At 34.2% G+C, this 27,044-nt stretch overlaps 2 protein-coding genes and 1 long non-coding RNA gene across 3 annotated transcripts; all 3 read left to right on the top strand.

Moving 5' to 3' along the window:
• Window positions 1-4,553: 4,553 nt before the first annotated feature.
• Window positions 4,554-4,983, top strand: LOC149685364 (uncharacterized). Its single transcript, XR_016384071.1, has 3 exons — window positions 4,554-4,709; window positions 4,770-4,832; window positions 4,899-4,983. It is a non-coding gene; the product is annotated as an uncharacterized LOC149685364 (long non-coding RNA).
• A 7,468-nt stretch (window positions 4,984-12,451) lies between these two features.
• Window positions 12,452-14,440, top strand: LOC149685363 (zinc finger BED domain-containing protein 4-like). The gene has a single exon (XM_089871023.1). The coding sequence runs from the start codon at window positions 12,452-12,454 to the stop codon at window positions 14,438-14,440; it is 1,989 nt and encodes a 662-aa protein (XP_089727149.1).
• Window positions 14,441-19,156: 4,716 nt separating this feature from the next.
• LOC149685362 (uncharacterized) lies at window positions 19,157-22,326 on the top strand. Its single transcript, XM_089871022.1, has 8 exons — window positions 19,157-19,187; window positions 19,932-20,083; window positions 20,154-20,351; window positions 20,422-20,503; window positions 20,685-21,239; window positions 21,310-21,513; window positions 21,587-21,761; window positions 22,010-22,326. The coding sequence occupies exons 1-8, from the start codon at window positions 19,164-19,166 to the stop codon at window positions 22,138-22,140; spliced, it is 1,521 nt and encodes a 506-aa protein (XP_089727148.1). The 5' UTR covers window positions 19,157-19,163; the 3' UTR covers window positions 22,141-22,326.
• The last annotated feature ends 4,718 nt before the right edge of the window (window positions 22,327-27,044 follow it).

Below are 27,044 nucleotides of genomic sequence, written 5' to 3'. Positions count from 1 at the left end.
ACTCAAAGAAGTCAAAAAGGAGTTCAAAGATGAAATCCCGGAAGAATCTAATTCCCAGGAAAACGACGACGTCTTTGAAGAACCGTCAGAAACCCTCGTTCTGAAGAAAGGTCCCGGAAGACCGAAGAAAATAAGAACTGGAGTACCCGGACGACCGAAGAAATCGTTCAACATGATTCCGAGCGTCTCAGAAGAGTCTACTGAAGAGGCTACTGACGAGCAAGAAACCCTGTCCGATGAGTCAGCAAACCTAGCTATCTTATCAGAACCTTTGTCCATGAAGCAAGCCCTGGCTTCTCCGTACGCAAACGATTGGAGGAAAGCAGTAACGGAAGAGTTCGTTTCGCTTATCAAGTGCGAAACCTGGGACATCGTTGACTGTCCGGAAAACCAGAAGGTCCTTGGAAATCGTTTGGTCTTCCGAACGAAGTACTTACCCCGCGGAGAAGTAGAGAAAAGGAAAGCCAGGCTCGTAGCGAAAGGTTTTGCCCAGAGACCAGGGATCGACTACCAAGAGACGTTCGCACCCGTCATTAGATCCAGCTCAATAAGACTGCTTATGGCCCTTGCTGTAGAAATCGGTTTGGAAGTCCACCAAATGGATGTCGTCACGGCCTATCTTAATGGCGAACTCGAGGAGGAAATATATATGGTCGTCCCGGAAGGATTAACAGAATCCCTCAAAGAAATCGTCAAGTCAACCCGGTTCAACAAGTCAATCGTTGCCAGAGCAAAAAATGGACCAGCGACCTGGAAGAAGAGGGACATAAAGTCTGTCGTATCAAGAAATCCCTCTACGGCTTAAAACAATCGGGCCGCCAATGGTACAAGAAGTTACATCAAAGACTTTCGGAAATTGGAATGACACCATTGAAGAGCGACCCCTGCTTATACGTTTTAAGAGTCGCGGAAGATATTATGATCATTGGAGTCTATGTCGACGATCTGATCCTTGCAAGCAACAACCCGGATTGGATGACAGAAGTAAAGATTGAACTTGGGAGAAAATTCGATCTGAAGGACCTGGGGCCAATCCATCACTGTCTCGGAATGGAATTTCACCAAGATCTAAAACAAAATACCATCCGGATCTCCCAAGCGAAATATGCAGAAACGGTCCTGGAACGTTTCAACATGCAAGACTCCAAAGCAATAGCAACTCCAATGGATGCCAACAACAAGTTGCAAAATCCGGAACACCCAGTAGCAGAAGACATCAGTCGTATTCCGTATCAATCTCTGGTCGGCTCTCTCATGTACCTGGTAGTATCATCAAGACCGGATATGGCGTATTCAGTCAGCGCATTGAGTCAGTTCAACACAAGTTATGACGAAACTCATTGGATTGCCGGGAAAAGAGTTCTGAGATACCTGAAGGGAACTCTTCATCATGGGTTGCTTTATCGGAAGACCGGATTGCCAATCCAAGGTTTCGTTGACGCAGACTATGGTGGTTGCCCGAAAGATAGAAAGTCATATACTGGATATGTCTTCAAACTAGCCGGCGCTGCAGTATCCTGGGAAGCAAGGAAACAGCGAACCGTTGCCTTATCCAGTACAGAAGCAGAAAATATGGCGATGTCCGACGCAACCAAAGAAGCCATATATCTCAAAGGACTTCTCAACGAACATAGAGTATCAGTTCAGGCGATCGAGCTGTACAACGACAACCAGGGTGCCCAGAAACTCGTTCAGAATCCTGTTTTCCATGCCAGAACGAAGCACATTGATATCCGGCACCACTTCATTCGAGACACCTACGACCAGGGACATATAGCCTTGCGGTATCTACCAACAGAGGAAATGCCAGCTGACATCTGTACGAAGAGCCTGTTCCGTCCGAAGCATCTCCTCTGCGTCAAAGCCATTGGACTGGAAATAATTAAATGACCACCCCCTGGATAGAAGATTGAAACCACCGATATTAAGAGGGACTGTTGTAAATTAGAGATAATACCGGTTGTTTTTTATCTATATCCAGATTATATTTTCTATACTTGTGTTTTTCATGCATCGCGGTCATTCTTGTAATCTTTATTTTTTATCGCGATGCCTTAACTATATAACCGGATAACATTCCGATAACGTTTGTCAGTTCCCAGTGATCAGTTCCCAGTTATCTGTTCTCAGATATCAGTTCAGTGTATTGTTCCCGGATATTAAACTAATGTTCTAAATTAAATTAATAAAGAGTTTATAACCAGTTAAACCCACAGTCGTTCTTCCGTCAAATAACAACAGAGTTTTATTGTATTTGCAATTTTATTCATTCAGACTGTTTACAGTTATCTTGGTGCACTTGCAGCTTGTTGTTTTCCGTACCATTTTCAGTCTCTTCAAAATGTACGTATTTTTTTGGGGATGCACTTTATTAATGATTTATGAAAAGGCATGCCAAAATTTGAAAATCCATACTTTTAATTTTATGAATAAGCACTTGTATGGTCACGTGGATAAAATCATGACTAGTGAGAAGTACGTTACATTAGCTTTAAAGTTGGAGCATATACTCTCATAAATCAAATGATTCAATTATATTAACATATGTGCAACTTGTTAAACGTATATAAATTTATTTATTTTCAGAACAATGACCACAGAGGGATATTATTTAGTGGAATTTGATAGCTCATTCGAGCTTGCCGTTGTTCCGAAAGAATGGGTAGATTGCGATGGCCCTGAAAAAACGCTTTGTTCCTATCCAGGGAAGGAGAAGAATTGTACCAGGCTTGTTGTTGGTTCAATCTCAAAAAGAATGGAAAAAATTTCCAGTTGAAGTTTTGTTCACATGTGGTGAGTTTTAAGAAATATTTACATGAAGGAAAATGTATATCGCTAGTTTATTTGAAATATTTGATTTTTTAACAAATATGAAGTATTAAGAATCCGCTTGAAATTCTCTATTTGCATAGAACTATGACGTTGCTGTGAAAAAATTGAGAAGATAAATAAATGAGTCGAGCAGTGAGAAAGAGCTGGGACGTGGGCGCAGAAATAAACGAAAAACAGATTTTTTAATAAATAAATCCCAAATCAATGGAGGCTACCATTCAAGTTCTTCAGACGAGACAGATGATGATCCTGAAATCCATTCACCGCTTGCGTCACCACCAAAATTATCATTAAAGCGAAATCTGTCGGATGCTTCTTCAGGTACAGGTTTCTTTGAAATAATGTATAATTGAGATATATAGTCATTGCATGCCGAATCTATGATGATAGGAGAGTACAGTATATCTTAAATTTATGCACTACCACATCTTTTTATTACTGGAATTTCAAAAAGTTTCGAAAAAAGGGAAGGCGTCTGAAATCAGACGCATCCAGGGATGCGAGCAATGGTGTTAAAAGTAGATCTCGTAAGTAATTTTGGAATTGAATGCTACTTTAAAACACTTTATTATAATGGGTTTATAAAATTGAAGTATCAAAGACTCGGCAAGAAAAAACTGGAAATCCAATGGACCAACCAACTCATGGGTTATTTTCTGACTCAGAGCGTAATGTTAAATGATTTCGTATTCGTTACTTAAGGCTTTAGCTAAACACATGCCCAAGCTACACCCTCCACCAATGTGGTTTAAAGCTAGTGCGATTGAAATCCATGTAATAGCTTGAATGGACTGTATAACGCCTATGAATCTTGCGAATCAAACCAATTAAAATAGCGAGAAGCAACTCAAAACGAAAGGGCCGTAAAAGAATTGAGCGCTGTTATAGTGGACAGTAGAGTTTACGTTAAATATATTCCATCTTTCAATGGGAAACAGTTTTTTGTATATAACCAAACTAGTAGAGAAATTCAGAAATCTGAAATTTTAAGAAGAATGAATTAACTTGACCTAAATTTTCTCACAACGGAAATTCTTAAAAAGAAAGAGAATTATATGTGTCCAATGTTTCGTAGCCTTCATTCCTTCACATAGTTTATAATTACATGAAAAATATTGTTGTAAATTCCCGTTTTAATCTGAATATCTTTTTCTGAGAGTCGAAGCACGAGCAGTCCATCTTAAATAAGTCTAGGTTTACTTATTATAAATATTCATGTATTTAATGTTGAAATTTATTCTTAACATCCTGCAATGAAAGCAATAAGGATGAGACGCATGAAACACAAAATGCAGGGGAAATTCTTAAAAGTATTAAATTTATATTATGTCACGAACTTCAACACAGTAAATATTTTAAAACCATTTTAGGCAAACCTAGCAACAGTCAACTTGTTGCAGATAAAGGTGATATAATTATTTCAAATGTTTATTTAATTCCACTACAAATAGATAGGACAACGTATTTTATGAAAGTAGCTCATTTTCCCTCGATAATTGTTATCCGTGTGTTAGATTGCGGAATTAAAGGTCTACGATTAAAGTTTTCTCAAATAAGATAATATCGAAACTCCCATTTATTAATATAGTTAGTCATTATAGCATTGACCTTAGAACTAGTACTTGTAAATTTATTTTGTCCCTGGCTCTTTGTATAGATTCTCATGATGATATCCTCGAAGAAAGGGGTAATTCCAGATCACCTCAACCCAAAGCTAATTCTAATACTGATGAAGGTATGTCTATGATTAGAACGGTTAATAATTATGAATTTAAGTTTGTAATATAAAAATAAATAAGGTTTCCAGACGCCGAGAAACAAAGGAAACTCTGTGTCTAAATCATCGTCATCAAGTTTTATTGCGACTAGAACACCTAGTAAGTAGTGACGAATCAAGTTTTTTAGTGCCAGTCATCTAGCATTAACTTATTAAACAGCTTCTCATCACGATGAAGGTGAAAGTCTGATCAGAAAGAACCGGATGGTTATGGTGAAAGAGAGTGAGTTTGAATATCACATAATCTTTTTATAGACTGTTAGTTTTAGGTTTATTTTTCTACTCGTAGGCTGGGTAAAAGACGTTACTAGAAGTTTGGAAATTATAAAATATAATCAGAAAGATTTATTGGGCATGATAGAAGTTTTAGTCAAACGAGGATCATCATCAAATCCAGTAATTGATTCTGAACCTGCCAAAGAAAGCGATATTAGTGAATTCGGCCTACCACTATCAGATTTGGATCAATTATCGCAGCTTGAAGAAAATTTGAAGGAAGATGAAAAGAAGCAGAAATTGGTATGAAGCAACAATTGAAATATTTATAGCATTCAAACACATTCTTTCATTTCAGCAACGAGGACTTCAACAGATAGGAGGAAGAAATGTCAAAGAGAGTGTGAAGCGTGTTTTTTCTCAAGCATTCTCTGACAAACTCGCTGTTCTTTACAACTGGAATGGTAAGAAAGGAAAACGAAAGCTCAGTGATCTTCGTATCACTAGTGTTATTATGGGTAAGTTGAGAGAAACTGTTTTCAGCATCATTCAACAATGTTTGTACGCCTCAATCCTTAATTCATAAATCTTAATTTTACTTCTCAGATACTGTTATTTTAACTAAAACTTTTGATACTACTGCTAGTGAGATAGAAAATGAGATTAAGTCAAGGCTAAGGCACGCTTCCGACCGCATCAAATCTCAAGAATCAAGTATCAATCGCTAAGAAAACAAACTTTTGCTCAATAAAAGGAGGGTAAAAGCAAAATGAAAAGATTTTTTTAACTGATGTTCTATAATGACGCACATGGATAGTGAAACATTGAAGAAATACCTCCAAATATGTGTTTGTAAGTATTAAAATAGATTTATATTTAATTGATAGTTTTAAATATGAGCTTTTTCAATTTTTTAAATCTTTCAGAGGTATTGAATTTTGTATTGCACATACTCAAGCAAAACGAGTTTTCATTCTCTCTTTAAAAAATTTCAATACTTTTCATTGCGTATAAAATTTTAAAGTATACCTTTCTAACACGATAAAATTTTAAAAAGTAACAAAAAATTTGAATAATATTGCAAAGAATGTTTTCAATATGAAGGAACTATTTTTAATGTTAAAAAATTTAGATCTAACAAAGGATTTTTCTCGAATGTATCTGCATATTGTTTTTAAGTAATTAACGATAGTCATAAAACTCTTTTGAATTTTGTAGAAAAAAATTAATAGAACTGAAGAACTGAAATCTTTAATAATTAAACTAAATAATTTGAACTAACAAGAAATAAAATTAATTATTTTGAACTAACAAGAAGTAAAATCTAAATAATTTGAACTAATAAGAAAAAACTTAAAAATTTTAACTAATTGTATGTAAGAACTGAAGATTTAACTGCGAGAAGAATAACTTGAGAACTAAAAATTAAAAAAAAAAAATAGAAAGTACTTTATAGATCTCAACTTTTAGTTTAAGATAATTCTTTCACTAACTAATGACTTCAATATTGTTTAAATAATATCTGCTTCTCTGTTTCAGTTTGAACATATGTATTTCAATGGAATGTCAGTATATTTTTAAACACTGTTCTTACTCTGCATTAAACCATAAATTATTAAAATTATTTCGTTTCATTTGTGTTTTTTGCCTTGGTAAAGTATGGAATTTCCGGGTAATCTTTAGGATATTTGAAAATGATAAAAACAACTTTATCATCGTAATTATTAGAAAGCTCGTCTGAACAAGAGAAAAAAACCCTGAAAAAAAGGCGTTATTATAGAGTCAATTTCCTTGCTCAACTTGTTAAGTGGAACGGGGGAGGGGAAAGCAGCATTGAAGGTATAACACAACCCCCTCCCCCTCGCGTCTAGGACCACGCACCACGTAGATTAATGATTCCAATAAACAAATAAATAGTTTCTTTGGTCCTAAAGGCAATGTTTCATCAAGGATTACCGGGAGGGCCGACTCAGTATGTTTTTAGGAAAGTGACATGGTAGCCCTGCTTACACTAGCGGCCCTTATAATCGCCTGCATCGCCTGCCATTTTGAATTCCCCCACTCCCCAACCTCCTCCTTCCTTCCAAACTACTAGTTTTCCGTAAATGAACCAGCTGGCAGCAGTACGTAAGTTGTTTCAAAAATTACTTAACACACTCAAAAGAGTCCTCATTAAAAAAGTTTCCTTATTGATTATCATGGGCTTGCGCCATCTTTCGAAGACACCCCATACTAAGTACGAAATAAGAAAACCGAGGCTCCATCTGGCGCATAATATTTTGAAAAAGAAAATTCCGTTGGACCAAGCCGCCATTACGAGCGTGGGTATAGGAAAATGTGATATTAAATTAGTTTTGCCGCTATTCTACCTCAAATTCATATATTTAGATATATAATTCAATATCCAGAGTATTTTCACGCTCCTTAACTTGTCTAATAGGACAATATCTCAATATTGGTCTGTTATTTAACATCGTACGTGTAAGGATGACTGATAATACTGTAATTTTGGGCTTTATTAATTAATTCTTGGACTGCAAATTGTTGTTTTAATTTTCATATTTTAAACAGCAGCACAATTGGAACACCTCAGTAATTAAGATAACGATAAAATCAAATACATATCTACGTATATAAAGTATTTATTAATCTTCGTTTTTAAAATGTTTCTATGGAATCATGAGTGAATCATATCTCCCTAAATATTATTCAGGCCGATAAGAATAGTATATCCAGCGCGATTTCTTCCGGAAAGCTGAACGCGTCTCACAGCTCAGGCTCGTATAGGCTTCCGAAGCTTACGGCGCGTAAGAAATCGCTGGATATATTCTTATCCGCCTGATCGAATAACTATGAGATATTCACTCATGGTTGAAACTTATTTCTAATGAAGTAAATTCATCTCTTGCATGCAGTCATGAGAAAAATGGTATCAGGAGCAAATTAATGTGGAACATACGTGGTATCAAGATTTTTACAGAAATTTACCGAAGAACAAATTATCAAGGTACGATACGAGTTAGCGAATTAATTTGAACAAATTTGAATTCTAATATCTCTTTGTAAACAGAAATTAATTCATGAATTCGGATGAAAATAATCTAAAAAATACAGCCAACTGCAAATCACCAAGAATTAAACGAGCATATGCGTGCTTAATTTCAAATTTCATATTTCATTAGCTAACGTAAGAAATTTAATATATATAATTGTTGTCAATAATTATGAAGATAGACAATTGGCTTAGTTTGAAAACTTACTAAGAGATAAAGTAACTAATTCAATATTTAATTTGTACCGATGTTGAAATAATTTCGTCTTAAAAATTTGGTGGATGATTTAATTAGTATGTTTCAATTTGTTCTCAACAAACTAGAATTAATTTCGTCAAATATTTTAGGTATTAAATTTAAAAGAGGATTGGAAATTGAAAATATTATAATATTATATTATTATAATTTACCTAGTTTGAATACAATGAAAACTTTCTAAGAGATAAAGTAACTAATTCAAAATTTAATTTCTACCCATGTTGAAATAGTTCAGTCTTAAAAATTAAGAGGGTGTTCTCAACAAACTATATTTTGACAAATATAATTGAAAATATTATAATAAGCATAATTGGAAAACAAAAGCAATATTTGGTCCATATTTGGAAGATAAATTTGGTTTTTAGTAGTTTAAATGTGAAATTCAAAAATATATAGCAATTCAAATTCTTTAAAATAAATATAGTACTTAAATTTATCAAAAATAAATAGCAATTCAAATTCAGGCCAATTTTTAAAAATATGTGATGAAAAATGAGGAATGAAAAATGTTAAAAAAAATTCTTGCGAATTTAATGTTTTTCCTAGTAAGTATGTAAGAAACTTAAGTGTAACCTCTGTTTTAACCTTAAGATGAAATAAAATATACATTTTTCCCAAGGATAACCAAAGAATATCTGTTTTTAAATCCAGTGAAACAGCATCCAACGGATAGTAATATTATATTGTATGGATATCCTTTATATGACCCCCACACATCCCTGGGATGTCATCATGGCCAGCCAAATGACAAACTAAGCACATAGATTTGAAGACATTTGGATGTCCCTTGAATATCCAGAATACGTCAAGTACTGGATTTGGGACATCCTGAGGATGAGACCTATATCCAGAAACCATATCCAAAGGATAGCCAATGGACCATATTTTGCTAGCTGGGTTGGAGCAGATTTGAATTTATGCCACACATCCAGTGACTCACCCGATGCTCGGTTTTTGGACAAGACTTACTAAACGGGATCGCTTCGGAAATGGCTGTGAACGTCACTTTATACCACACATCCAGTGACTTTGCCCGAAGCTCGGTTTTTGGCCAAGACTTACTAAACGGGATCGTTTGGAAAATGGTTGTGAACGTAATTTTTGTCGCACATCGACTAAAGCAGTAAATTATTTTAAATTAAACGCAATTTATCAATTTTGAATCCACTATCAGTCGCCTAGAAATCCTCAATTAGTTCAAATTCCTGACATTAACATACATCTAGACAACAGAACTTGATGGACAACAACAAAGTTCATTGATACAGAACTCCCAGTAGGTACACTGTAAAAAATAGGGGTGTTTTTAAAGTGTTATATCGGTGTTATTTTATAATACACCAATGTTACACGTTTATCACTCCAAAAATACACTCTAGGAAATTGGGGTGTTTTAAAAGTGTTATATCGGTGTTATTTCATAATACACCTTTAACTAAAAAATTGCAGCACATTTAAGGGTGTTGTTGAACACTGAAATTACGGTAAATAAGGAGCATACATATAAAAGTGTAATGAATGGTGTTAAAATAGGTTCTTTCCAAAAGCATGCTTAAAACTTGGATATTTTACAATAGCCTGCAGGTACCATTGAGGTTGTTTTATATCGTTGACGTCATAACATTCTTTAAAAACATAATTATATTTTCAGAGGGGGCTGTGGGTGTTGCCCAACGACTATGAAACATGAAAAATATTACAATTTTATTTTAATATTGATGATTGAGTAGTCATTTTAGTACTGTCACGGGCAAGGCTTTTAAAGACTACGCATAATCACTTTAGTACAGTCCGAGTGGCTAGACACTCGAAAACATTGCATAAATATATTTTCAATAAATTATATACTCAAAAGCCTTGGCGATTTTACCTTCATTGTTATTGAATAAGACGGGGAACTTGAATGTTATAACAAATTTATTTGACCTCCTATTGACAGATTAATAAAAACCGCCCCTCGGACAAATATAAAATTCATTTCTAATCTTATATTTATCAAGCAGATGATAATGCATTTCTTTACCAGCCTTGAACATTGCCCACTGGTTTGAACTGGATTCTATTTCATATGAATGAAGTTTTGCGTGAAAAGATTTGGTTTTCAAAATAAAACCGCATATATACATTTGACCATTTATAATTAAGATATATTTTATCTCGACAAACCAGAGATTTCGTGGGTTAATTATATTAATTAAAAGGAGCCCTTCCTTTAAATACGATACATTGTCGTAAACAGCTGAAGTAACATTATACAGGTTTTCAATCTGTGGGAACTTCTCTAACAACATGTTTTGTAGTTCAATGGGGAATTCTTTCCTTTTTAAAAATTTACCGTGACTGGATTTTTGAATGCCTTCTGTTTCAGTTGCTAAAGAATTGAAGCATTCAAACATTTGATGCCTTACTGATAATGTTTTTGTTATATTTTTGAAGTTTTTGCTGTTCTCTGCTATGTCCTTGAAATTCGCGTGCTTGGCTTCTAATCTCATACACGAGATAGGGAAAAGCGGTCCAAATTTTCGAATACAATTGGGATAATGTATTAAGTAATGAAATTTTGGTGATATGTTATCAGACCCATATTGCTCTCCAACACTTTGAATAAACTCATCAATTAAAATTTCTAACCGATCAATTTGGGGAAATGGAATTTTTTCTGCAAATAAGGCATCGCAAATTTGGCGGAGCTTCAAGTATATCTTCCAGTCAGAACTATCGTCGCTTACGTATCTTTCGAACATTAATGGGAAAAGCCTGAAGAAGCAAAATATTTCGCTGGCTGATCCTTTTAGATTACCATTCCCAGAAACGGAGTTTCTTAATTGAGGTTGTGGTTTGTTGATTTCGGTTTTTCCATAAGGGAAGGTTTCAAAAATTTTGTTAATATCTTCGATAGATACGCCATTTTCACGTATAAAACTGTTTAAAATTCGTTTGAGCAAAAATGGGAGAACCCCTTCGAGTAAATCGTGCATAATATCAGGAACCAGTTGTTCCGTCAAATCAAAGTACGAAAGAGTCATCAAAGGACTTTCATTTTTTACGCCATACAATGAGGATTCATTTGGATTTTTTTTTTACGAATGACAAATGGTACTTGTGCCTATTTATGGATCTCAAAACCACCTCCTTTTCTGTCCGTTTCGTGCTGATTTCTGACTTATCAACCATGCAAAATCGGCAAATTCTGCCAGAGCCAAAATAAGGATCAAAACCACCTATTTTGTGCTGGCCGAGATTGTCACCACTTATTATAGAAGCGTATCCCTTTACGTGTACTCCTAAACCTTCAATAAGGACTCCTTCCTTGGCCAAGATTTCCAGTTCGTATAAAAGGGGCTTAAGGAATTCACTCCAACCATAACTGTCAATATCCTGAGACTTGGCTAGCGAGATTAGATGGATATCTTCCAATTTTGAGCGATATTTATATTTTCTATTCAATATTGTGAAATAGCACCCCAAAGTTTTGTGAACTCCCCGTTTGGATCCTAGAGGGTTCACAACCTCAAACTCATCGAAATAAATTTGAAGATGCAGAGTTTCTGGTGCTGGCAAATTGCCTTGGTTAGTTTGGACAATTTTCTCGCAGAACGATGCGTTAAGAAAATGGGATACAAAAGCGCCTTCAGATCAGGCCTGTGCGAGTACTCGATCAAAGGCGAGTACTCGATCGAGTCTCGAGTCGAGTACTCGACTCGAGACTTGAAAATCGAAATTTTAGGACTTGAGAATAGTTTCGAGTCCACAAAAAACCTCACTACTGGACTCGAGGAGGACTCGAACCGAGGCTTAACACCATATCAAGTCCAAAAATATGTACCATGGATAAAGAATTTATTCTTCTTTCCTCTCTAGTCAGCACGCACAAATCTACATTACATAGTGGCCTAGCTTTCCCGTGCTGACAACCGAAGCAGCAACAAAGTATATATCGAATAAACTGCCTTCAGAGATAGGGAGTTGCCTACCCTCTAGCGTGAAAACAAAAATTCCTCACGCTCATCCTTTATCCATGTATTTCCCCTGAACTCGGTGACCCGGAATTTCAAGTAGAGCGCGGCATCTAGTGGGGTTTTACCGATTTAGATTTTAGAGAAGACAGGTGATTGGACTAAAATTTGACGTCATCTAGAAGAAACCAAAACCAAAACTTAAGATTATTTTTACTGCGCGTCATTTTCGTTGTGACTGGTGGGCACTAAGTTTTATACTTTGTAAGTATTCCTATTATAATTTTTATAATATAATTATGTAAAATACTAAAATTAAACTATTAATAGTATTCAGTTACGGGTTTGTTGACGACGAAATGGCTTCAAGATTTAATGACGATGAGATTTGCGATGATGATGAAAATAGTGAGATTAATGAACATGAGATAGAGACAACTTATGCAACTGAAGAGATTGAAGATGTGGCATCAAGTTCAGCTAAACGATCTTTGAAAAAAAGCCAGGTTTGGAACTATTTTGAAATACAAGAATCTCAGGATCGGCCTGCGGCTACTGCCACTTGTCTTGTGTGTAAACTTCCTATCAATTGCAATAATGGAAATACGTCCAGTATGCGTAAGCATTTACTACATAAGCATGAGAAAGAGCATTCAGCATTGATAGAGTGCGAAAAAGAAACTGAACCTGTAAAACGTCAATTGTCTCTTGAAGAAACCTATGCCAGGCTGACGATGTTTTCTCCTAAACACCCGAAGGCTGTTCTTATTACAAACACTATTGGTAGAATGTTAGCTATAGATTTCCAGCCCTATAGTTTGGTTGAAAACCCTGGTTTTCGAGCCGTCATTCACGAGTGTGAGCCTAGATATCAGATTCCATCCAGGACCACATTTTCAAGAAGCGTAGTTCCTAAGCTCTATGATAAAATGATGAGTGAAGTGAAAATGGAACTGAAAGAAGCCATAGATAGCCACGTGAAGTCCTTGTCATTTACATCCGACTTTTGGAAGTCTAACTCAAACGACAGTTTTTTGGGCTTAACCTGTCACTACACAACAAACGATTTCACACCAAAAATTTACGCAATCGCTTGTTTGCCCTTCTATGAAAACCACACTGCAGATAACATCCAAATGTCCATACATGAAATCTTACAAAACATAATTCCAGTTGAGAAGGCCGCAAAAATTCCAATATTCGTGGTAACAGATAACGGCGCTAATATCAAAAAAGCTATCATAGAGTCTGAGTGGATGCACATACCGTGTTTTTGCCACACACTTCAATTAGTGGTCAATAATTCTATAGATAGCATGGTGTTAAATGGAATATCTATTAAGAATATCTTTGAGAAATGTCGCAAGATCGTGGGGCATTTCAAATCAAGCTACAAATCAAGCCAATTATTGGATGAAGCTCAAGAAAAGATTTTCCAAGTTCCAAGATCAAAGACAAAGCATTTAATCCAAGATTGTAAAACGAGGTGGAACAGTCAGTTTTTCATGAAACAACGACTTTTCGAGCTTAGGCAACCGCTATCTCAAGTCCTCTTGGAAATTACTAATATTGAAAGCTTAACTAGCAGTGAATGGTACTCAATTGGTCATCTTATTGAAGTTCTGGAACCTTTTGAAACAGTTACCAGAGATCTATCTGCTGATAAATATCCAACTATGAATCTGGTTTTTCCATCTTTGCACCACCTTGAACGTGAACTAACAGAGCTAAGCCATGGTCTACAACCGGGCCTGGACATCAACGTAGCTAGTCAGTTTTTAACGTCCTTGAGGATAAGGTTTCCAGCTTACAGAAATGAAAAGTTGTATATAGTGTGCATGTTGTTGGATCCACGCATCAAAACAATCTTGCTTACTTCTGCGGAAAAGAAAAATGCAAAAAAAATCCTTAAGAACGAACTTGACGCCTACATTTTGGAAAATTCAGTGGAGGTATCCATTGGAGAGCAGATACCTTCAACATCTTCAATCGCCAATGAGTCTCAGAATCAGGGAATATGGAAAACTATTGCTAAAAAACTGAAGAAATCTGACAATTCGAACCAGTCCATTTTTAATGCGAGCGATGAAGTAAATACTTATTTGGACGAAATAAATATTACCAAAAACTCTGATATTTTAAAGTATTGGAAAAAAAAGGCAAACCGTTTTCCATTGCTAGCCAATCTGGCGAAAAAATTTCTTTCAATACCCGCCTCATCTGCCTCAAGTGAAAGGTTATTCTCTACCTCAGGAGACATTGTGACCAAAAAAAGGCAATCTCTGCTTTCAGAACATGTAGAACAACTTACCCTCCTTCATGACAACTTGCTTCGAACCCAGAAATAATTCATCAAAAAGTTTAAAATGCAAAATGTTTTGTTAAAAATTGAGCCAAACACTTAAAAGCTTGTTAAAAAAAGTTAAAACCCTGGTTTAAAAAAGTTCTACATTACGAGATGAAAAAATTTCCTTAAACTAATTATTGTCTGGAACAATCTAACGTCGAGATTAGTTCAAAAGTTATGTAACGAAAATATTTTCAAAATTATGATTACCTAACTTTGTGACAATAATAATAATCCAAGCGGAGATTATTTTTTGCCATTGAATTCCTTTAGTTCCAAAAAAATATGAGGGGAAATATAATGTTGCATATTATTTTTCTAAATAGCTAATTCGTTTTTCAATAATTAGCTTATTTTCTCTAAATATAATCCAAGTGAAGATTGTTATTTTTAATTGCATATAATAATTAATATTCCAATTCCATTAGTTCAAAAACTTGAAACCCATTTAAAAAAAGTTCTACCTTACGAGATGAAAAAAATTCATAAAATTAATTATTGTCTGGAACAATCTAAAGTCGAGATTAGTTCAAAAGTTATGCAAGAAGAATAATTTCAAAATTGTTATTGTGATTTCCTATCTTTGTGATAATAATAATCCAAGCGGAGATTATTTTTTTGCCATTGAATTCCTTTAGTTTCAAAAAATATGAGGGAAATATAATGTTGAATATCATTTTTCTAAATAGCTAATTCGTTTTTCAAATAATTATCTAATCTTCTCTAAAGATAATCCAAGTGAAGATTATTATTTTTTATTGCATATAATAATTAATATTCCTATTCCATTAGTTCAAAAAGTTAAAACCCATTTTAAAAAATTTCTACCTTACGAGTAAAAAAATTTCATAAAACTAATTATTGTCTGGAACAATCTAAAGTCAAGATAGTTCAAAAGTTATGCAAGGAGAATAATTTCAAAATTATAATTATTATTCCCTAACTTTGTGATAATAATAATCCAAGTGGAGATAGCTAATTCGTTTTTGAAATAAATAGCTAATTTTCTCTAAAGATAATGCAAGTGAAGATTGCTATTTTTAATTGCATATAATAATTAATATTCCTATTCCATTAGTTCAAAAAGATATGAGGACAATATTACTAAAAGTGTTTCTTAAATTTTGATAAATAAATGAGAAAATAAAATACTAACATGTTTATTGACGTTTGTTATTTTTATATATCCAAGCTGTGATATTTTAACAAAGAAGAGTAAAAAATAAAAGATATGAAAATATTTAGCATTGATTTTGACATGAAATAATTTATTAGGACTCGACTGGGACTTGATATAATTTATCAGGACTCGACACTGGGCTTGAGACGTAGTTTTGAAGCTGACTTTAGGACTCGAGGACTCGATACCAGTTAAAGGACTCGACTCGATATTCTATACGAGCTTTTTTTAGGACTCGAGACTCGACTCGAAGCCCAAAAAACTGGACTCGCACAGGCCTACTTCAGATTCAGCAGTCGCAATTTCGTGAAATTTAAAATCTTCCTGTTTTTTATAAAGGTTAGCAATAGTTCGCAATAAAGGCACATAATGAAAATGGCGAGTTTTGATAGAGCCTTCTGAAAGAGCAAAGTTCACTTGAGTAGGTTCAACCATTCCCATTTCTGTCACACACACAGTTTTAATCTTATGTACGGAATTTAAACTCTCGAATACCGCACTCACAGTTTCGATATCGCTGAAAATCTTATCTTTGCACTCATTTTCGTCCCAGTTTTCATCACCGTTAAATATTTTTTTGGCTTGAGCAGTTAATAATTCTTGGCATAAATTTAGCAAATCATTCGTTAAATCCTTAATTACTGAATGCGCCAAACGGTGTTGCTCGCTATATTTTAGTAAAATTAAAAGGATGGCTCTTTTCAAATCAAATGAATGTGAAGCTGCATTTATATTGTGGGAGTTTTCATCCACGTCCATTAAATTGTCAAAAGGCAATTCTAGATTATTTTCTTCTTGAATGTCATTATCATGGGGGATGGCATCATCAGCGTCATCTAAATTCTCCTGAAGCGCCGAAGAATGATTTTTCTTGAGGTGTCGTCTATAACACACCACTTTCTTCAAAACGCGGCCACATGAATCAATACTGCACATTACACGAAAATTAGCTTCTTTTTCATGTTGAAATTCTATGAGTCAATAATAATGACAGTTTTTCGCGTAAAACGTGCATTTATCACAACTAAATAGTTTTAAATCGCTATGTGCCATTTTATTTGGAAAATTCAGAGAAAAATAACGGATCTTGAACTTGAAACTATTCAAAGTTTTGATAGTAACATCTCATCTAAGAAAATATTTCTAATCATAAATTAAAAACTAATAACCACTTGTTTTCAAGTTATACAGAGTACGTTACGGAATTTTTTATCACTGTTCGTAAAAAAATGTGAGTTTCCCTCCCTACGTCTATTGCTGTTGGCGAATAAAACCACTATTTAAAGTGATAGTAGCAAGAAGGAATTTATATACTGTATATCTCTTCTTGATAGTAGTGATAATTTTGACTCTGTGCGTGTAAGGTTTTCAATGTTTTATATAGTTTTAATTCAATGTTTTATATAGTTTTAATTCAATGTTTTATATAGTTTTAATTCAATGTTTTATATAGTTTTAATTCAATGTTTTATATAGTTTTAATTCAATGTTTTATATAGTTTTAATTCAATGTTTTATATAGTTTTAATTCAATGTTTTATATAGTTTTAATTCAATGTTTTATATAGTTTTAATTCAATGTTTTATATAGTTTTAATTCAATGTTTTATATTGTTTTAATTCAATGTTTTATATTGTTTTAATTCAATGTTTTATATAGTTTTAATTCAATGTTTTATATAGTTTTAATTCAATGTTTTATATAGTTTTAATTCAATGTTTTATATAGTTTTAATTCAATGTTTTATATAGTTTTAATTCAATGTTTTATATAGTTTTAATTCAATGTTTTATATAGTTTTAATTCAATGTTTTATATAGTTTTAATTCAATGTTTTATATAGTTTTAATTCAATGTTTTATATAGTTTTAATTCAATGTTTTATATAGTTTTAATTCAATGTTTCATATAGTTTTAATTCAATGTTTTATATAGTTTTAATTCAATGTTTTATATAGTTTTAATTCAATGTTTTATATAGTTTTAATTCAATGTTATTTTAAATTCCTAAACATTTTTAAAGTTGGAAAGAAGATTCTACTGCAGGTCCGGTAGGTCCTTGTAGATAAGACCCGTTTGTAATGTTGATGCAAGACACGTCGATGACCTAACATAGGCGTCAACTTATAGTGATGAATTCCGTGGTTTGTGACCGTAATTGTAATTAAATATTTCTCAAAACATTTCTCAATTGGTGGTTGTTTTTTTTTTCACATTCTATTCGAAAAAATAAGGTCTCGAGATAAAATGTAATGATCGATTTCAAGGTTACTATCCCTTTAGTAATTTTCAATTTAGAGCTAGTTGTAAAACAAACAAATTGTGAGAATAAGATCTATAAATAACGGCAAACCAATCGAAGACGGAAATTGTAGATGCGAAAGCGCGAAAGAGTTCATAGTGTAAAAAGCAGGGCGAAATGAGGTAAAAATGGAGTGACAATGATGATGAGCTACTTACTGCACTAAAACTGACCCAGTGTATACCTTGTGCACGCTCTAACCCTTCGGTAGGCGAATGTTAAGTGTTCCAGCGTAGCGTCATTGTATTTGTTTGAAAAATATCTTCTATTTTTAAGACAGAGGGGGCGTCCTTTGCAATTCCGTACTGTACGACCTTACCTAAACGCTGATTACCACACCATCCCTCTCTCCTTGAAATATGAAGGAGTTTTCAGTTTTTTTTTAATTTAGACAAATGCTGGAGGAGGGGCAGGGAGCAGCCTTTTGTACATTGAATGCTGTCGAACATCAATTTCCCCAGTGAGAGATCATACTAAAGATTTCATTGTGGATTCGTGAGCCATGGCTTATTTTTTACTGAACATGGTAAAAACGGTTAACTACGTGCAAGTTTAAGGTCGAGTGTTTCTTTGTAATTAACGGCCATACTCATGTACTAAGGCTTAGGCTGCGAATAACTTTGTCTTAGGGATTAAACTGTGAATTTAACGGAATAGCTATAAATTAACACTCATTATCGGAATTAAATAGTAATTATGGAAGCGGAAAAAATAGAGATTCTGCTTTGCAAAGGCGAGGATAAGAATAAAGTGAACTTGAGTGGCAGAACACTTAAATATTTGAAAGAATTTTTATTGCTAAATCGCAATTATTTTATGGAATATTCTGGTGGAAACCTGCTGTATCAGGTCAGTTTTAATTTTTATACATGTTTTGGATAATTTTTTCGAGGATCATTATGTTTTCCTCCACAATCTTCAAGGGGAAATTCACTTCATGCTTAACGACGCATTTGTGCATTGATTACGTCATATTTTAAAAATTAGATGCGCAAAATTTTGTGGATTTCCCCTCGGATGAATTATGTCTTTTAAGAACCACTTTCTATGTAAAAAACATTCTTTCAAGCAACTTGTGGAGTACATATTTCGAGTGTACAGGGAATCTAAGAATGACTAGCTCCTTGTATTTAGAAAAAGCTTCATTTCATAAACCTAATTAATCTTCTTTAATTAAAGATTTATGATGATGACTATAAAACCTTTGTAAACATCACGGAAGGAACCATTTAAAGAACAAAATGGTTATAAAAGTTGTAGAAAAGGTAAGAAAATATGTAAATTAATAGCTGATGAATACCATGAAGGTTTATTCGTACCACATTTTGAGTCCGATCCTCATAAGTCTTACCTCGGTTCTGGCGGCCATACTGGTGGGTTTCAGTTTTCCCCCGCATTTAACCCACAACTACGTACGTGTAAATCATGTCATGAACCTTAGCTCCTCCCCCTTTTTGGCGAGTCATACGTCCCACCCTCGTAAGTCTTACCTCTGTTTTGGCAGCCATATTGGGAGGTTTCAGCATTCATTATGTCAAGAAGCTTTCCTGCCCCCCTCCAAGTAAAATGTCTGAGTAGAAAGTAATTTCAGTCCCGCACAATACTTTTTTAAAACGCTTCCTTAACTGAAGTGATCTTCCCCACGTACCCCTCTATCTCTTACATTAGTGGCATCTCTCCATTCTCCGTGATAGCACCCTTTGTCGCAAAAGCGCTATAAAATCAGGGGTTACACAATCTATTCCCCTCTCTACCGATATTACTATGAAACAATTTCAGCTAGACAGCTTTTTATCATTTACTTTTTTTTTAATTTTGTCGCAAATTTCTTTCAACTTTACCCCTTTGATAAATTTCACTTTCCAATTAATTTTCTATAATCTAGGCCTAATACTTTATTGTCACTTTAACTAAATATCTAAGTTAAAATTAAACCAAAAATTTAATATAAGGCAAAGAGGCTAATTATAACAAACTAAACGTAAATTTTTCATATTGAAATTAAATAGACTCATAAATCCACATATTTGGCTGGTGAAGCTTCAGCAACATCAGAGGAACCAGTGCCTGTATCAGATGGCGCGCAACCAATGCCAGCGGTTGTTAACGCTACGACTATTTCAGAGTCAAACGCAGGTGTAAATGAACCGGTATTACCTTGGTAATTTTGCATTTTTTTATGGTAGATATAATTTATGTTCAGAACATTTTAAATAAAATTATATTTTTAGGTGTATTGGCATTAAAAGAAAATCATTAACCGTTTCTGGTTCAAGAGCCAATTTTGCTCTTGAGTATGTACTTCCTACATTCCCAGCACATATTTCAGATGCTAATATTTATAAGAAACTGCCTGATAAGGGTAAAAAACAAGTTGAAAAAGAAATCATTTCTATGGTTTTTAACGACCTTGTTTCAAAATATGAAGCGTAAGCAACTTTTAAATAAAAGTATTGTGAAATTAAAAATGCAAACCATCTTACATTTAAATTATATTAGGTACCCTCCATCGCATTTGCATACAGCAAAGATGACTCTTCGAAAACTTCCCCATTTGGAAGATGATGCAGGATGTGGATTCGTGAGTTTAGTCTATCTGACCACTGACAGACAGCCGAATGCCCTCTGAGATATTTTTACCCACTTCGCGCTCATGCGCTTATATGTTTCAAATGGCGCACGAGCGTGAATCGCGTAAAAATGTCTTAGTGGGTATCCGGCAAAGTTGAAGGCCAGTATTTATAAGTAAATTCATATTGTAGGAAAAATGGCAAAACAAACTATGCAACAAATTCAAGAACTTTCGACGAACTCTTACAACAAGTTCCATTTCCGACAAAAGGGCGAAATATGCCAGCAAAAAGAAACCAAAAGCGGATGACTCTAACAACACGAGTGGAATACAATCTGATTTTCCAGATGAAGCAGACTCTAATAACGCGAGTGGAATACAATCTGATTTTCCAGATGAAGCAGACTCTAACAACACGAATGAAATACAATCTGATTTGCCAGATGAAGCAGTGGCCAATAAAAGGAAACATTTATTGGATGATTCTGATGATGGAATAAGAGTTAATTTAAACGGAAAGAAGTCAAGAAACGATTTTGATTCTTTAAACAGCGAAGACTCATTAAACATACACGTTATGGAAACAAACAAGTCTTCGCCAATAAAATCATTGGCTGGTACTTCCACGAATTCTGTTAATACAAGCGAGACTAGCAGCGCTGAAGTTGGAATTAAATCAACCAAATCTTCTTCTGCAGTGGCGAAAATTAAAAAAACCAAAAAGTCCAAGGAAAACCGTTTTGTCGTAAAGTTCATTAATTATTTTGAACCTTAAAAAACCTTTATTTTTCACAAATTTTATAATTTATTTATAGATTCAAGATAATTTTGAAGATGATATGAGCATCGCTAAGCATAAAATATTTATGGCAGCTGAAATAAAAAATAAGAATCCAGACCTAGAAGCCATTGACTCAAGGATGGAAAGAACATTCGCATCCAGAGCATCAGCCATACATGAAATGGCTGGGGTGTTGGAAATAATGGTGGAATACCCAGCTCTTAAAGACTATCGCCAGGTAATATAATGCTATATATATGTAGGTACTTAAATTGGAGAGAAAATTTAAAAAGGAAAACGTTTTATTATAGCTTAACTTAGAATTTCAAAGAATTGCCAACCGACACCCAGATGAAAAATTCCAGCATGCTCTGAAAGTTTATGGAAGTGAAATCTGGGAAACTGCACCAAAACATACATCTAAACTTTTAAAGGCAGAGGTGATTGAAAAAATCTCAAACGGAGCATCGAAACTAGAGAAAAAACGTATGTAAATTTTCAATATCGTTGTGTTACTATATAAATCTATGATTAATAAACGGAGTTAAAACGTGAAGTCATGAATTTATTCAGGGATGTATATAAATAAATTCATGGTGGTATCCATAGGTTCCAAAGCATTGTACACTTTGTAGCTTTTCCATAATCTTATAGATAATTAATTTAAGACATATATAGTTAATATAAATGTTCGAAGTCTGCAAAACAATTAATGATATTATTTACATTTGTAGGTGCGAGAAACGAGGGAATTTTACTAGTAATTCCCTTTTTTTTTGGAGAAAATTACCAAAAAATGTTTTGTTGGGAAAAGGTAAAATTATTTACTACGAATTATCATGAATTAGCGTCACTATCGTGCTAGTTAAGGCAGCGGGGCTTATTCTAAACGACATTTATGAAGTCCTTTTTGACACCCAATCAGCATCAGCATAAAGTCGCGCCGCTGTTTCGTACTCTATAGTTTCTCTCTAGGACACGCCACCTTCTACCTAGCAAGCACACAAACCCATAGTAGCAGAAGTAAATAGGGGGAAGTACTTTTCTCCAGCTGAGGCTAGTGTAAGGGGCCCTTTTCCCATAAACAAGAAATGCCCCAAGGCATATTAACGCTTTTTGCAGTGTGATATTGTCTTTAACAAAACCCGAAATAAGGGATATTCACACCGGCAACGCCAGTTCCATTCCCGCTACCAATAAGCAAAGGCGTGGAAAAGTATAGGAAAAATATCGAAAGCTTAACAACAATCGTAGTGGCTCAAATGTAGCGTATCCGCATCCCACACCGGAGTCGTCAGTCACCCGTAAGTTCGAGCCCCGCTAGCTCCGAAAGACCGCATTTTCTCGTCGAAAATATGATCGAATTTAGTATAGATGTCGCTAATGCGGTGGAGAATCAAATTCCGGCGAGCTCTGCCGCGAAATTTAAATTTACGAAAATGTACGCGAACGCGAAACAGCCTGCCTGCCTGCTTGCCAGCCAGCCTGCTTCCAGGGGTTGCATAATAAGCTTATTGCTATAGGCAAAAAGCTTAAAAACACGGTTTGTGGAGCAAAATTTGAATTCTTCTGTACAAAAAGAGGCAAGTTGGAGGAACACGTAAGAAAATTTCTCTCCATAACTTGCCTCTCTCTGATCAGATGAATTCAAATTTTGCGCCACAAACCGTGTTTTTATGTGAAAGGGCGCCTTAGCTTAAGCTGGAGACGTACTTCCTCCTATTTACTTCTAATAGTATAATTATATGCTCATATGAGTGTATACAGTAGTTCTCGGAATTATCAAAGTGTCTAAGAATTTGTTTTTTTATTCTTAAAGAACATCAAGCTAATCCCCGTTGAGCCAGTCATTGTTTATGACGAGCAAAGTATTATTGGTTCAAAAACGTTTAAAATTCACGTCGATGGTGTAATTGTGATTGAATGCACCGATTTAATTACAGCTATAATCAGCTATGTTTGCAGCTATTGGATTTTTCACTGTTTGAAAAAAACGTTAACTTTTTTCGAACACCTTTTTTTGGACTTAAGTAATACAAAGCCATGTAAAATTGTAAAATCTACCATTGACAAGCTGTTAAAATGTGGAAAAGTCAAATAAATTTTTTTAATTTTCTTGCATTTAAATTTAAACGCATTGAAAGAATACAAACTAAAGCGTTAGGTCCTGTGGATAGGGGGAGATCTGCTAAATTTACACTGTAAAAAGTAAATTAAAATTTAAAATTGTGTTTCTATTAACTTTTTTTTTCGTCAATACGCTTAAATGTAAGATGTTTGAATGCGTCAATTTACCTTGAAGGGTGTAAAATTTCGCTAAAAAAGAATTTAATACAGTGTTTACGTCTTTTTGGAGTGTATAGTGACACTTTTAAGAGCGTATAGTGACTCTTTTAAGGGCGTATAGTGACTCTTTTAAGGGCGTATAGTGACTCTTTTAAGAGCGTATAGTGACTCTTTTAAGAGCGTATAGTGACTCTTTTAAGGGCGTATAGTGACTCTTTTAAGAGCGTATAGTGACTCTTTCAAGGGCGTATATTAACTCTTTTCAGGGCGTATATTAATTCTTTTCAGGGCGTATATTAATTCTTTTCAGGGCGTATATTAACTCTTTTAAGGGCGTATATTAACTCTTTTAAGGGCGTATATTAACTCTTTTAAAAGTGTGTAATAACTCTTTCAAAAGTGTATTTAACTCTTTTAAGGGCGTATATTAACTCTTTTAAGGGCGTACATTAACTCTTTTAAGGGCGTATATTAACTCTTTTAAAAGTGTATATTAACTCTTTTAAGGGCGTATATTAACTCTTTTAAGGGCGTATATTAAATCTTTTAAGGGCGTATATTAACTCTTTTAAAAGTGTATAATAACTCTTTCAAAATTTTATATTAACTCTTTTAAAGGCGTATATTAACTCTTTTAAGGGCGTATATTAACTCTTTTAAGGGCGTATATTAACTCTTTTAAGGGCGTATATTAACTCTTTTAAGGGCGTATATTAAATCTTTTAAGGGCGTATATTAGATCTTTTAAGGGCGTAAATTAACTCTTTTAAAAGTGTATAATAACTCTTTCAAAAGTGTATATTAACTCTTTAAGGGCGTATATTAACTCTTTTAAGGGCGTATATTAACTCTTTTAAGGGCGTACATTAACTCTTTTAAGGACGTACATTAACTCTTTTAAGGGCGTATATTAACTCTTTTAAGGGCGTATATTAAATCTTTTAAGGGCGTATATTAACTCTTTTAAAAGTGTATAATAACTCTTTTAAGGGCGTATATTAACTCTTTTAAGGACTATATTAACTCTTCTAATAGTGTACATTAACTCTTTTAATAGTGTATATTAACTCTTTTAAGAGTGTATATTAACTCTTTTAATAGTGTATATTAACTCTTTTAAGAGTGTATATTAACTCTTTTAAGAGTGTATATTAACTCTTTTAATAGTGTATATTAACTCTTTTAAGAGTGTATATTAACCCTATTAAGAGTGTATACTCTTTAAAGAGTGTACATAAGCACTTTTAAGAGTGTATATTAACCCTATTAAGAGTGTATACTCTTTAAAGAGTGTACATAAGCACTTTTAAGAGTGTATATTAGCGCCTAAAACGGTGTATAATAACGCTTTAAAAGGAGTCTTATAACACTCATAATTTCAAAATCTCTTTTTTCAATTTTGGGCATAGGGGTGTGATTTAACCCACACTAGAAATGGTGTTGAATTTAGCACCATCAAAAAGAGTTAAAAAGGTGTTGAATCACACCACTGTTTCTTAGAGTGTAGCGCCATGAAACCAAATGAGACCTGAAAACAATTGAATAGCAACCCCCCCCCCCCACAACAAAAAGTAACAATCGGGAGTGCTCACCCTCTTAATTACGTAACAAACTGTTTTAACCCCTGTTTAGTATTATTTTGAGACTATAAAACTTCCTGGTCTATTTCTCTCTAAATCGTAAGAAATTAGTCGACATTTTAGTGGTAATCCTAATATGAAATGTCTTCCATAGTAAATATATACTATCTAATAGGTTTTTAGGTCAAATTGTGACTTGTTATGTAACATTGCCGGGATCCCCCCCTCCTTCAACCCTGTCCTTGACACGTAATTCGCGAACAATTCCAAAAAGATTTATTCCACTCAAAAATATTGCAATTTGAATCAAGGATTGTCCTTGTTTGAATTAACACAGAATTCCTTATTCCACACAGGAATATTGCAATTTGAATCAAGGATCGTCCTTGTTTGAATTAGCAAGTTGGCTAATGGGTCAATCTACGACTGATAGACAACTCGTCCCATCATAGGTCTGCCGATCATCATGAAATTTTAGGCACACTAAATTGTGGCCAAATAATGAACAATTGTAGATTTTGAGCGATAAATATCAATTGATTCAGAAATTATTGCAATTTGAAAATACCCCCCGTTTTCCGAGTCTTCGAACATTCATTTTCGTACCATTAAACATAAAGTCGAACCTTACCTTCATTGTTTGAGATAATTTCATAAAAAATATCATTTATAGAGTATTTGAAGCGTAGAATCCGAATATGGTTTCAGATTTATTCTATCTTTAACGCTTGTCTTTTAATTCCCGGTCATTTGGGATTATTTTTATTTTTGGGGGCCACATTCGGGGGTCCATAACCCCCGAGGAACAACTTCGATTTTTTCATTGAAAACATATTTGAATAGATGCTTAAATAAGCTTTCTTTTGATATATAAATTGACCCTGCTATTTAGTTCCTAGGGCACTAAATTCACGTTTTTGCATTTACACAAAAAATGATACTTTGAAAAAAACTGAAATCAATCAGTACATATTGAGTTCGGAGTCTGACACAGGAATAAACTTATGATGACTTCGAGTTCCAACCACAGTTGAAGCTTTAGAGAATCTTTCTTCCAATGAAATTCTATGTGTTTTAACGTCATCTTTTGTCACGTAAATAAATTCTATTCCATTAATGTGTTCAGTAGCCCATTGATAAAAATGTACTGGAGTTATGATTTGATTTTCTACTGTTCTTTGAAGAGCAGCTCTAGCAACCAAGCGCTTTACTGTACCGCCAATACCATCACATGGACTTTTTCCATGCGATGTTGCAAAAAAGTTCCACTCCGCAGTTAGGCCAAAATCCAGTTGGTTTGTACATACATTTATTTATTTGGTTCTTACAGTTTTTATACTGTGATGCGGCTCCGTCGCTAAAATAATTTACATGTTGCAACTCGGGAAAGGTGGTTTTCAATTCTGATATAAGAAATTTTAGGAAGCAGTGGACAGTGGCGGCTCCATGATCCATTTCATCAGACACAATGCAGAAACTAAATGGCTTGATGGTACCTTGGATTTTGCAATAGATCACAAAGGGGTGTATGGTGCATTGTGATGTTTCCCAATGAAAACCATGAACGACATCCTGTACGATAAACGAAAAGTTTTCCGCGAAGTCCAGCAATATTACCGCCTCATTTTCCCTTAGCGAGTCTTTTATATCTCTCAAATACTTGGCTTGAGCCTTGGCTACGAAGTGGTGCTGAACTATTTTATCCATCATATTTGACGATTGCTAATAAAAATCAGACATATTTTCACGAATATCTAAAAGCTTTGTTTGTCCTTCTTTGTGGGCCCATAGTTTATATGTGATGTAGTCATCTTCATCGATTTCTTTTTCTTCGAATAATGATGTAAGAAAGTTGATAAATTTCTCTTTCGTAGGACAATTTTCACACCGATGAAGCATACAA

Source organism: Phalangium opilio, unplaced genomic scaffold (assembly GCF_054372755.1).
Source record: "Phalangium opilio isolate 3A_F unplaced genomic scaffold, DU_Popi_V2 ptg000032l_1, whole genome shotgun sequence".
Taxonomy (NCBI): Eukaryota; Metazoa; Arthropoda; class Arachnida; order Opiliones; family Phalangiidae; genus Phalangium; species Phalangium opilio.
The sequence above is the reverse complement of the archived record's forward strand: the minus strand, read 5'-3'. Positions and strand labels throughout refer to the sequence as shown.